This window comes from Myotis nattereri (assembly GCF_964212035.1).
Source record: "Myotis nattereri genome assembly, chromosome: 9".
NCBI lineage: Eukaryota > Metazoa > Chordata > Mammalia > Chiroptera > Vespertilionidae > Myotis > Myotis nattereri.
In genome coordinates this window covers 6,300,380-6,312,469 of record NC_138084.1, presented here as the reverse complement: position 1 = coordinate 6,312,469, position 12,090 = coordinate 6,300,380, and the positions used below count along the sequence as shown (strand labels likewise).

At 59.0% G+C, this 12,090-nt stretch overlaps 1 protein-coding gene across 1 annotated transcript; it reads right to left on the bottom strand.

The window, feature by feature from the left end:
- Positions 1-218: 218 nt before the first annotated feature.
- RHOD (ras homolog family member D) lies at positions 219-9,898 on the bottom strand. The gene is made up of 5 exons (XM_081099867.1): positions 9,701-9,898; positions 4,436-4,523; positions 3,538-3,647; positions 1,388-1,522; positions 219-853 (listed from the first exon to the last, which is right to left on the bottom strand). Exons 1-5 carry the CDS (start codon positions 9,830-9,832, stop codon positions 686-688), a joined length of 633 nt encoding a protein of 210 aa, XP_080955993.1. The 5' UTR covers positions 9,833-9,898; the 3' UTR covers positions 219-685.
- Between the last annotated feature and the right edge of the window lie 2,192 nt (positions 9,899-12,090).

Genomic DNA, 12,090 nt, shown 5'->3' with positions numbered 1-12,090 from the left:
ACTAAACCAGCTCTAGGGAAGCTGGCCACCCGCTGGGAGACAGACAGGACCATGACACACGGTGCCGGAGCTCTCCAAGAAAGTGAAAGAAGAAGCTAAGGGCGGGTTCAAGGGCGGGGCCTGGCTCCAGGCAGTTCCACCCCAGCGCCTACACGGGGTGGGCGCTGATCCACCCTGTCACATGGGTGTAAAGGCATTTTGAAACAAGAGGCGTGCCACAACTGACAGGCGATGTCATTTTAGTCCTTACAGTTGCCACTGGGAAGGGCAGGAGGAAGGGGCCAGGTGTGAGTCTGGCCCAGGTGGGGGTGGGAGTGGTCCTGGGACCACCAGGTCTGCCTGAAGGAGCGGAAAGTGCAGCCCCGGGAACAGCCACGAGGTGGCCCAGGCTGCGTGGTCACTCCTGGATGTGCGGTCCAGGGCTGGGCGCGTGGGGGCTCCAGGACTAGCCCTCCACAGGGCAGGGGGGCCAGGGAACCCCCTTCCTCAGGTCTCAGGGGGATTTCACTTCAGTTCAGGGATCTCAGCCCCAGCATGAGGGGCCTGGCCGCCGTGCTGACCATGGGTCTGAAGGGCGGTTCGGTCACAGCCTGGGAACCGGGCCCAGCCTAGCCCGCTGGGAAGAGGTCAGCGCCCAGTTCCGTCCTGCGCTGCTGGGCGAGCTGGGCAGGGAGGGCCCACGCTGTCAGGTCAGCACGCAGAAGCTCCGGGTGATCCGCCGCCAGTAGTTGCGACTGCGGCTGCTGAGAGCCACCTCGACGGCCTCTTGGAAGACGGCGTGGACGTTTTCTCGGAGCCGCGCCGAGCACTCCAGGTAGGCCACTGCTCCCACGGACCTCGCCATCTCCTGGCCCTGACGGGGAGAGTGACGGCCGTGAGGTGGGGCTGCTGGGGCACCTCCCAGTCCTCCCAGCCCTCCTGGCTCTCCTCGGAGTCTCCAGGGCAAAAGCGGAAGGTGAGTGTTTCTAGGCTCCCCACGCACGGCTCCTCCCCCTGGCTGGACAAGTGCTCTCGACGCTTCCTCGGCTTTCCCGCCTCCGTCCTGGGCTAGGTCTCTGCCTCTCAAAGAACCGACTAACTTCCCGGGTGTGGAGCAGAGAGGGGCCTGCAGACTGAAGAGCTGGGGTCTTTTCTGGGCCTCAGGTCCCCCACCTGTGATGTGGCGGGGGGGGGGGGGGGTAGAACTATCTGATGTGCACATCACTGTTCTCCCTTCCACAGCTGGAACCTTCCAGAGTATTCTAGGTACCACTTCTGAGCACCAGCAGTCTCTGATCCCACACCCCGGGGGAGCTGGACACCTGGCACTGCCTGCCGAGAGGCCGTGCTGGTCAACGTGCCGGAGGCTCCCTCTCCCGCTCCCCTGCCCCTGGGCTGTGTTTCCTACCCTGTGGTAGGTCACGGGCTCCAACTTATTTTTCCAGAGCTTCTTCACCAGGGACCTGTCCTTGCGCAGATCCGTCTTGCAGCCCACGAGGATGACGGGCACCTCCTTGCAGAAGTGATTCACCTCTGGGTACCACTGCGGGGGAGGGGGTGGGGGGTGTGTTAGCCGCTGGGAGTACTTCCGTCTCCGCAGCGGGGAGAAGGGGCTGTCCTCCTGCTCCCCAGGCAGCTCGATCATCAGTCATCAGCACAGCCAACGTCCAGGGAGACCTACTCTGTGCCAGGCCCTAAGACTTCACACCTGTGGACTCATTAACCCCCCAGGTCCCTATGAAGCAACGCCTATCGTCCATCCCATTATACACACGTGGTAGCTGAGGCCCAGAGAGGCTATATAACTCGGCCGGGGTCACACACTGGAAGGGGCAGGATTTGGGCCAGTGCCCTGCTCCCATTCCCTCTAGAACCCTGCCTATCTACAAGGTAAGGGCTCCCATGGCCCCCTCCTCAACTGGGTAAAATATGTGAGCAAATAGGTGATCCTGTGAAGATAAAGCAGCTTCTAACCTGACTGCGGCAGCTGTTGGCTTGTAGGAGGGCGCCTCTCGCCCTGAGTCAGCTGCTCTTTGGAATGTGAGGCTCCGGGTTACTCAGGCTGGACTATAGCCCAGGAGGGCATGCCTGGTCTGTGTGTCCGTGCAGGAAAAAGTGGCAGCACACAGCTAGCTCCTGGAGCCACATGGGGCCCGTGTGGGGTCCTGGGCAGGCTCCCCACATCCCAGCCCTCCACAGAACTGTCCCCAGAAAGGGTCTCCTCCGTGACTCCACCCTGCTAAATCCAAAGTGAGTCCTCAGCCCTCCCCCTCCCTGAACCCTGACACTGGGAATCATCGCACCCCTCCTCCAAGACCGGGTCTGCACTGTGCCCCAGGACCCCGCTCTCCTGGTTCTTCTCGGGTCTTACCAGCACCCCCTTCTCAAAGCTGTGGGTGTACTTTTCCTCTAGTTACTCCTGCCCTCCAGGTGACCACCCTGAGTCCATGGCTCTGTCCAGCCCAGCCCAGCCCTCTCCTGGGAACTGAAGACTCAGACTTCCACCTGCCTACCTGCCACCTCCACTGGGATGTCCTCCAGGCCCCCGCCTCCCACCTCCCCACTCCCAGCTTGCTCCTTCTCATCTTGGGAAATGGCAAGTCTCCCTTCCAGTTACTCTGGTCCAAGTATCTTTCTCCCACCCATGTCCAAATCACTTGCAAATCCTGATGGTTCTGCCTTTCAAAGAGATTCAATATCCACCCACCTCTCACTATCCCCTCGGCCAGCACCATCCCAGCCACCACCATCGCAACTGGTCCCCAGTGCCTAGAACAGTGCCTGGCACATAGATGCGCTGTCATTACTTCTGAATGACTGTGTGGAGCAGAACGCTTGGGTTCAAATCCCGGCGTTACCACTGCAATAGATGTGTTTCTTGGAGCAAGGGATCCAATGTGGGGATAATAATAGTATCTGCTCCCTAAGGTTGTAAGGGGGTCAGATGAGTAAATAGATATGTGTCCAGAACAGTGCCTGGCACGTGGTAAGTTCTAATGCTGCCACCATCGTTATCATTACGAATGCTGTCACCGGCTGTGCTCCGAAGAAACCTGGAGCGCGTCATTCACAACGAGGCCCTGACACCTGTGCACAGCTTCTAGAAGCCCTAACATAACTGGGGGGCATCCTGGGAGACTGCTGAGAGGCAACAGCCACACAGATGGGGGGGCTGAGAGCTGCTGGAAGCTGACTGTTCATGTGGCCTTGGTCAGGCCCAGGCAGGGGAGATTCAGGGGCCCTGGGCCACCCAGCATTCTCAGGCAGGGTCAGTGTTCTGAGTCTGCAGTAGAGAGCAGGTGAGGAGCACTGGTCTGGGAGTCAGAGGCCAGACCCTCCCACCAAATCCCTGTGGAACCCCTGGCAAATTGCTGCCCACCTTTGGGCCGGGTTTCCCCGTATATATGCCAAAGGCACTGGCCCTGATGTCATCCAGGGCCTGCTGAGCTCTGAGAGTCTGCTGGGTCCAGAGGGGGTGGTAGTGGGGGAAAAAAGAGTGGGGGTGGAGCAGTGTGGCCTGGCTTTGGGGGCTCTGCCTCCCACCCCCCAAGTACCTACCCGGTTAAAGATGTTCTCAAAGCTGTGTGGGTTGGTGACATCGAAGCAGAGGAGCAGGACACTGGCGTCAGGGTAGAAGAGGGGCCGCAGGCGGTCATAATCGACTTGTCCTGTAGAACAGGTGTGGCCACTCCCTCCAGATTTCCTGCCCACTGTCAACACCTCCCCAACATCAAACCCAACATCAAACCCTGGATCCCATTAAAGTGCGTGCATGCGTGCGTGCGTGTGTCTAGTTCTGTTTCTCAGGGTCCAACACCAATTTGGCACTTAGGTTGCCATTGCACATGAATGTGCCCCTTGGGGCAGTGTTCCTCCCCTGGCCTGCCTCCAGGATGTGCCAGCCTGGCCTGGGTGAGACCATTTGGAAGGTTGGGGCAAGATAGAGGCCCAGCCTGGAGGGACTGCTTTGCCCAGGACTTGGGGCATGGGGTGAGGAGAAAGGCAGGCGGTTCCCCAGCAAAGATATCTTTGCCAACCCAAGGTAAAGGGGCTGCTGGGACTGAGGTTGGCTTTGAGCTCTGATGTAAAGATGACTCTGACCCCTTGTGTGGGCAAGGTCCGGAGGCTGGAGGGCAGAGGTCAAGGTCAGGCAGATCTTACAGAAGCTAAGCCACGGTGGAATGCTGAGGCCAGGAACAGTCCACCCCTTGAGAGCAAAGAGCTCTGGACTCTCCCTTGTCTCCAGGACATGGCCGGACACCCTGGGGTCGGGGAGGCAGTGGACACAGGCACAGAAGCAAGGGGGGTTCAGTTCCTGGGGGCCCTAATCCTGGCCCACACCAGTCCCTTGGAGATTGCTGGACCTTCCCGGTTCAGAAGGAAGGGAGTGGGGCCTGGCTCCCAGCATCTGGGCCCCTCCTTCCACCCTGTCCCTCCCGGGGCCCTGCACACCCACCTGCTGTGTCCCAGATTTGGAGCTCCACAGGGTTGCCCTTCATTTGCAGATTAACGCTGAGCCGCTCAAACACCGTGGGTGTGTAGCTCTGGGGAAGAAGGGGGCACGGGGAGGTTGTGAGGACAACTTCTGAAGGGGAGCAGCCCCAGTGCCAACCCAGAGCCCAGGAATGCCTGCAGCACTGCCCTCACTGGGAGTCAGCAGAGGGTGGTAGTTTCTAGAAGTAGTCTGGTGGGGTTGAGGCCTAGAGCCACCACTTCCCAGCAGTGTGCCCGGCAAGGCACCGGCCCCCGGCCTGCCCTCCTCGGAGGTAAGGTGGGAACCTGAGGAGCGCCCAGCACGGCGTGTTGCTGCAAGGCTTCAGGGAGACCCTCCGCACAGAGCCCTTAGCACAGGGCCCGGCACGAAATAAACACACCACACACACCGGACACTGTTATTTTTATCTTTGTCCCCCTGGGCAGGGGACGGTACCATTTCTGAGCCTTCCTGCATGTTGTCCCCTCCTCCCGGAACGACATTAACCCACATTTGTTCGGCCGCTCATTCATTCATACATTCGGTCATCATACCTTCTCCAGGTCCAGTTCTGGACACTGGGAACAAGAAATGAGCTAGACTAGTGCCTGTCTGCAGAGCATGTTGTCCTTTGTCTTTCAACCTCTCACAATCCAACCAAGACCCCGGCCCAGTGCCATCTTCCCCGGATCCCCTCCCACGGGCCCTGGTTTCTGCCCTTCTTATTTGCCTTCTCTGGGCTCAAGAGAAGGTCATGCAGGACAGATTCCCATTTGCCCGGGCCTGGGGCTTACTCCCTCTCCCTAAAGGTAGGGTGAGTGGAAATAAGACAGGTTTAGGCCCTTGCCGGTTTGGCTCAGTGGATAGAGCGTCGGCCTGCAGACCGAAGGGTTCTGGGTTCGATTCCAGTCAAAGGCACATGCCTGGGTTGCAGGCTTGATCTCCAGTAGGGGGCATGCAGGAAGCAGCCAATCAATGATTCTCTCTCATCATTGATATTTCTATCTCTTCAATGATTCTCTCTCATCATTGATGTTTCTATTTTTCTCTCCCTCTTCCCTCTCTGAAATCAATAAAAATATATTAAAAAAAAAAATAGGGCAGGTTTTGTACACAAACGCAGGAATCAAGGTTTTCAGAACTCCGCCACACAAGCCCTCTGCCGGAGGGGCCTGCTGGCCACTGTAGCTGGGGGTCCCCAGGCCTTGCTCACTCGCTGAGGGCTGCTCAGGGAAGACAGCCAGGGAGACCCTTCCTCCCCCCACTTCCCATGCTGGGTGGGGCCTGCCTGGGACTGGCCCTCTGAGTCAGGCCCTGGCCTCTGGGACGGGCAGCCCCCTCTCGGTGTGTCTGGGTAGGTGCAGTCCTCCAGGGCACTTGGGAAGCTGCAGGGGGAGGGTGGGGAGAAAGGCAAGTTCCGAGCCGGCAGCTGGGGCAGATGGGGACATCGAGGATGGCCCTGAGGTAGGGGCTCAACCCACCCTGGATTCTAGTCACCTCCTACCCCCTCTGCTAACAGAAAAGCCTCCAATGCACCTCCCCATGCCTCTCTGCCTGTCCAGGGCCCCTCTCCCTTGGGCCCTTGGCCTGGCGGGGGACAGTGTGATATGGTGGCTAGGAGCACTGCTTAGGACTGGCTCTGGCCCTCGCCAGCCGTGTGACCTAAGGCCAGTGTCCACACTGGTTAAAAGAGAGGAGTGTCACCTCACAGTGTGACAGGGAAGACTTTGCTGGCAGGTGCGGTCCAACATACGTGTCCGTCACCTAGAAAGCTGGTTGCCAGGGACAGTGTCCACACCAGCCACTGTCAGTCCCTCCAGCTTGAGCCCCTGTCCCCACCAGCCTGTAACTGGAGGGCATGATGCCTGGTGAGACCCGAGCTTTTTTTTTTTTTTTTTTTTAATGTTTTTATTGATTTCAGAGAGGAAGGGAGAGGGAGAGAAAGAGAGAAACATCAGTGATGAGAGAGAATCATTGATCGCTGCCTCTTGCATGCCCCCCACTGGGGATCGAGCCCACAACCCAGGCATGTGCCCTTGATCAGAATCAAACCTGGGACCCTTCAGTCCACAGACCGACGCTCTATCCACTGAGCCAAACCAGCCAGGCGAAACCCGGGCTTGGCCACCCACTCACCAGTAGAGGGGTCCTGTGCAGGCAGACACATGTCAGCACTTTGCAAATGCCTGTGGAGATAACATGTGGATGTCCGTTTACCCGCACCATCTCTGATCCCTGCGGCCTTGGGAAGTCAGTACTATCCCCATTTTCCTGATGAGACACTGAGGCCCAGAGAGGGGAAGTGACTTGCCCAAAGTAACATAATGGACAGCTGGCTAAAGATGGAGGCAGATTTGTTCTCAGTCACCTGCCTCCCCTGAGATCACCAACCCTCGCCCCTGGTGTCAGGAGTGAGCGGGGAAAGTCCCATTCTATGACGTGGGGCTGGGTTGCTCCTCTCTGACTAGTAATTGTCACAACCCTTCCCCTAACCTGGAATGTTATCCTGGAGACTCTGTCTACATCTCCCCTTGTGTTCTTTGAACCCCCAGGCAGGGTCACTCTGTCCAGAATGTCAATAGCACTTAATCTTATCTGTTGAGCTGTCTCCTCTGCCAGGAAGGCAGGGCCCAGCCTGGGCTAGACCAGGACAGAGATGACTCAGGCTTGGGTCTGCCCGCATGGGGCTCCCAGGCAGGGAGATGGATCACTACAGAATGGGGACATAGCTCAAGAGAGGAGTCAGGCCTGGCCAGCGTGACTCAATGATTGAATGTCGACCTTTGAACCAGAAGGTCACAGTTCGATTCCCGGTTGGGGCACATGCCTGGATCGTGGACTCAATCCCCAGTAGGGGACATGCAGGAGGTAGCTAATCAATGATTCTCTCTCATCACTGATGTTTCTATCTCTCTCTCTCTCTCCCCCTCCCTTCCTTTCTCAAATCAATACAAATATATGAGAGAGAGAGAGAGAGAGAGAGAGAGAGAGAGAGAGAGAGAGAGATGAATCAGGGGCTTCCCTGGACAGCATACCCATGGCTGTCCCTGCGTGGAGGAAGACTCAGCTGGCTCTGTTGTGGGCTCTCCTGTGGGAATGGTTGCTGCCATAAATGTCAGCCAGGAAACCCCTACCTCTGCTCCCCCTTCCCCTGAACCCCAGGTTCAGGCATAGCCAAAGGTTGTTGAAGCCCCTCCAAATCCCAGCCTGCTCTCTGCTCTTTGCTGCAGGCACGAGGCCTGGGAGATGGGGCCCCAAGTCTCCTAGCTCCAGGCTCTCTGGGCTTGGAGGACTGCCAGGAGGAGGCATCCCGGGTCAGGAGCAGGAGAAGGCTGGGTCCGGCAGGCAGAGCACTGGGGGCTGCGGAGAGTGTCCTGGTCAGGGGTGGGAGACTTCGGTCGTAGGCCAGCACTGCCACTGCTGGGCTCTGTGATCCAAGGGAAGACTCTGTCTCCCTGGCCTCAGTTTCCCCACCTGTAAAATGAAGGCCTTTCCAACGCTTAGATCTTGTGTTTCTTTTATTATTTTTGTTAATCCTCACCTGAGGATATTTTCCTATTGATTTTTAGAGAGTGGAAGGAAGGGGGAGAGACAGAGAGAGAAACATCAGTGTGAGAAAGACAGAGAGATTGGCTGCCTCCTGCCTGCACCCCAACCAGAACTGGGGATCGAGCCTGACCAGAATTGAACCCACGACCCTTCAGTCTGCAGACTGACACTCTATCCACTGAGCCAAAACGGCTAGGGCCCTTGTGTTTCTTTTAAATGAAGAGGCCTCTCGTGTGTCTGGAGGCAGAAGGGTTCCTGTGAATTCAGGGCCCCTAAATAGGGAGGAGCCTAGACAAGGGCAGATTCATCCCCCAGTTGACAAACATGCATCCTTCCCCTTGACCAGCTCGTGTGTCCTTCAATACACACATTTCATCAACGGTGAGATGCTCAGTTCCATATTGTAACCTCTCTGAAACTGGGGTGGGTCTCACCATCAAGGACACGGGTCTCAGAGCCCAGGACACCGGTGGTGAGGCCCCACCCCTCCCAGCCCCTCTCCTGGGACCCACAGGCCTGGCCCCTCTGGGGTGCTCTCCCCGCTGTGCTCTAATTGCTGGGTTCTCCTGGGCGGCATCTGGGGGCCTGGAGGCACATTCCTCACAACTTAAAAAAAAAGCGACTGGCCAAAGGAAGTGACATCAGCTCTGTAACCCACAAGCGTCAGCTGGATGCTGCCACAATGGAAAGAAAGGCCTGACACGGATACTAGCCCTGGTCTCTTCTGCCCCCGCGCCCATTCATTTCCCAGCGCCTGCGCAACCCAGGGGTTTGCAGGGCACTGGGCGAGGCAGGAGGGAGAAGGGACGCCAAAGCGAACCCATGGCCCCCAGGAGAGGCGGCTGGGTGGGTGGGTCCGGCCCTTGTCCGGGCGCGGGGCAAGTCCGCCTGGACAGTCCGTGAGCATGCTGGTCAACACGCCTGAGCACCAAGGACACGCCAGGTACCCAGTGGAGCCATCTCTCAGCCTTCCTTTAACTCCACCTCTCCACCGCCTGGCTCCTTCCACCCCATGAGGTTGTATGAGGAAACTGAGGCTCAGAGAGGCACGTTACTGAGGGCCAGAGGAGTGCCAAGGTGCCAACCCGCTGTCTGACTTGACTCTGGTGTGCCCTTACCCTCCAGGGCAGAGCCTGGCGGAGGGGGGAGGGCGTTGGGGGGAGGGAGGAGGGGTGTCCACTGCAGGGGCAAAACTGGGGGAGAAAATAGGATGTTTCCCAAGAAAGACCTTGGCCATATTTAGTGAGTCCTTCCTGTTGCAGACTGGGCGCTGAGCAGGTGATCTGTATTACCCACTCTTCACAGTGACCCTGGGAGGTGGGCACCACCATTATTCCTATCATGCCGCTAAGTACACAGGCAGAGGGAGGGTAAGGGGCTTGCCCAAGGGCACTCAACTGGAAATGGCAAGAGTCATCACTCGAACCCAGGCAGCCCGGCTCCAGAGGTCAGCTCCCCTTAGCCAGGGGGTGCTACCCCCCAGGGTGCCCTGTGACACCCCCCCAGGCAGATGCCATTCTCCCAGACGGTATCATCGAGGCCCGCGCTCCCAAAGGCAGCGTGAGAACCGCGTTTAACGCCGCACGGTGCTGGGAGACCCCGCGGGAGGCCAGCGTGGGCACACACCCTCGGCAGCTCCCGCACAGACGGGACACACGGCAGCCCGCGCGTGGCCGAGGCCAGGGCCCCGGCACTCACCTCGGGGAAGTCCCCCTCGGCGAAGACCATCAGCAGCGACGTCTTCCCGCAGCCGCCGTCGCCCACCAGGACCACCTTGACCGGCCGCGCGCCCTGCGGCGCCTCCTCGCCCGCGGCCTGGGCCGCCTTCATCGCGGGGCGGCCGAGGGGCCGGGCGCGGAGCCGGAGCGCCGTCCGCCCAGGCTGCGCGAAGGCCGGCGCGGGGCTGGCGCGGCGGGGCTGGAATGTGGAAGGGGCGGGGCGGCAGGAGGAAGTGCATGCGGGGCAGGGGGCGGGCAGGGGCGGGCGGCGGCCGGCGGGCGTCCAGGTGAGAGGCCGGAGCCGCGATCCAGGCGCTGCGCGGGGCGGGGAGGCGTGGCGTCGGGGCTCGAGTGGGGGAGGGGGGACCTTCCCCTCCCATCCCATTCAGCCACTCGTGAAAACTTCCTTGAGCACCTACTGTGTGCGCCCGCTGGGACCCCCGGAGCGGGGGACCCAGACTCAGTCTGTATCCTCAGGGGGGAATTCTGGTCTGATAGGGGTGGGGAGAGACAAGTAGCTGGACAGTGACAGTGTGTGCAGGGGTGTGGACAGGGAAAGAAGAGGGACGTGGGGGTCAGCCATGTTTGCCTACCAGCTTGGTGGGGACAGGGACTGGGTTCCAGGTGCCCAGTACAGGTGGAGCACCAGCAGAAGCCGGGATTTTTGAGGAGGGGATGAATGGATGAATGAATGAATGAATGAATGAATGAATGACTGTGCATTTCCCTAAGGGCGTTGGAGACATTGTATATCACACTCCTCCCTGCAGGTGTTTCAGGCCAGGTAGGAATGCGGTGCGTTGGGCATGCCCTTCTGGGTCAGTCCCTGGCTCTGCCAGGCCTTGTCTGCCCTCCCCCAGCCAGCACCAGGAAGTGCCGCTGCAGGCGGGTGGCCACCTGTCGCTTCTGGCTGGGGCATTATCTGGGGGAAGCGATGGAATCTTCCACCCACAAAGAGTTTAGGTCAGGATCTGGGCATGTTTGGTGCCACGTGTGCAAGACCCTCATGATTTAACCAACATTGATGGTCTCTCTGTGCCCAAGGGCTGGGGGACCCTTAACCGTTTAAGACACAGTCCCTACCCTGAGAAGCCCGTGCCTAAAATGGGAGACAGGCAGGGCCTCAGAGTAATAAGAGCTACAACAGAGGTGGGGACAGGCAGTGGACGGCTGCAGGGAAGAGGGTCCCCTCACCCAGGTTGGGGGACCAGGAAACCCTTCTAAGAGGGACCAGCGTCGAGGAAAAAGTAAGAGTCAGATGGAGGAGGGGAAAGATTTTCCAAACCGAGGGGACAGAACATGCAAGGAATGGAGGTGAGGGGGGGTGCTTTGGGGTTCACAGTCCTTCCTTGTGGCTGAGGGCGAGGTGGCTTGAGGAGCTGGTGCTGGGGTGGGACTGGACAGTGGAGCACTTTGGGTGTCATGTAGAACCTGACCTCCCACCCCTGTTAGTAACCAGAACTGAAATCTAAAGAATGAGCACAAGAGCCTCCCCAGATGCTGAACTGAGTGTTTTCATTGAAGCTCAAGGAAACAGGGGGCAGAAGTCTCTGGGTTTTGCTTCCCTCCCCCCGGCCCCCACTCAGGTCATGATGTCACCTGCATGGAGTCCAAAGCCCGACGCATGATAAAGCACCCTCTGCCCTGGCCGGTGTGGCTCAGTTGGTTGGAGCATCGTCCTGTGCACGGAAAGGTGGCCGGTCCGGTCAGGGCACATACCTAGGTTTAGGGCTGGATCCCGGCCCGGGTTGGGGCTCTAGCGGGGAGGCAACCAATCCATGTTTCTCTCTCTCTCTTTCTCCTACCCCGCCCCTCTAAAAATCAATGGCGATGTCCTCCGTGCGGAAAAAGCCCCCTCAGCCTTCTTTGAACCTCACTGCGACCCAAAGAGGCAGCCAGGCAGGTGTCACTGCCCCACGCTGCCCAGAGGCAGAGCCCAGACCCCTGACCCTGACTCATCTTCCAAGCTCACCCAGGGCCTGGTCAGCAGACTGAATAGAGCCTCACCTGGATAGAGGAGCATCCTAGGACTGCCCCACCCTTCAAGTGCCCCTCCCTCCCCGAAACTGCCACAGGGCTGGGCAGTGACTTGGCACTGGGCTTGGTGTATAGCCACTGAGCAGGGCTCTCCGCCCCAGGAGTGGTGGGGAGGGGCCCCATCCCCCAAAGACGGCCTCCCCACTGCTGCTGTCATCAGGCTTTGGGTGGCAAGGCTGGAAGGCAGGTGAGGCCGGGCTGGGGTGGAGGGAGCCGAGAATCAGGCAGAGGCATTTGGCCTTGGTTGCCATAGGGATAATCACGCTGACACTCTCGATGTGTGTCATGCTTTCCAGTTTCACTGAACATTTCCTAATGATAGCAGCACCCATT

Excerpts from the sequence above, each read along its gene's own strand:
- RHOD (XM_081099867.1), bottom strand. The coding sequence starts at position 9,832 with ATGAAGGCGGCCCAGGCCGCGGGCGAGGAGGCGCCGCAGGGCGCGCGG. Across the intron at positions 1,523-3,537 it reads TTGAGAACATCTTTAACCGG|TGGTACCCAGAGGTGAATCA; the intron begins GTAGGTACTTGG and ends CCTCCCCCGCAG. Across the intron at positions 854-1,387 it reads AGCCCGTGACCTACCACAGG|GGCCAGGAGATGGCGAGGTC; the intron begins GTAGGAAACACA and ends TCTCCCCGTCAG.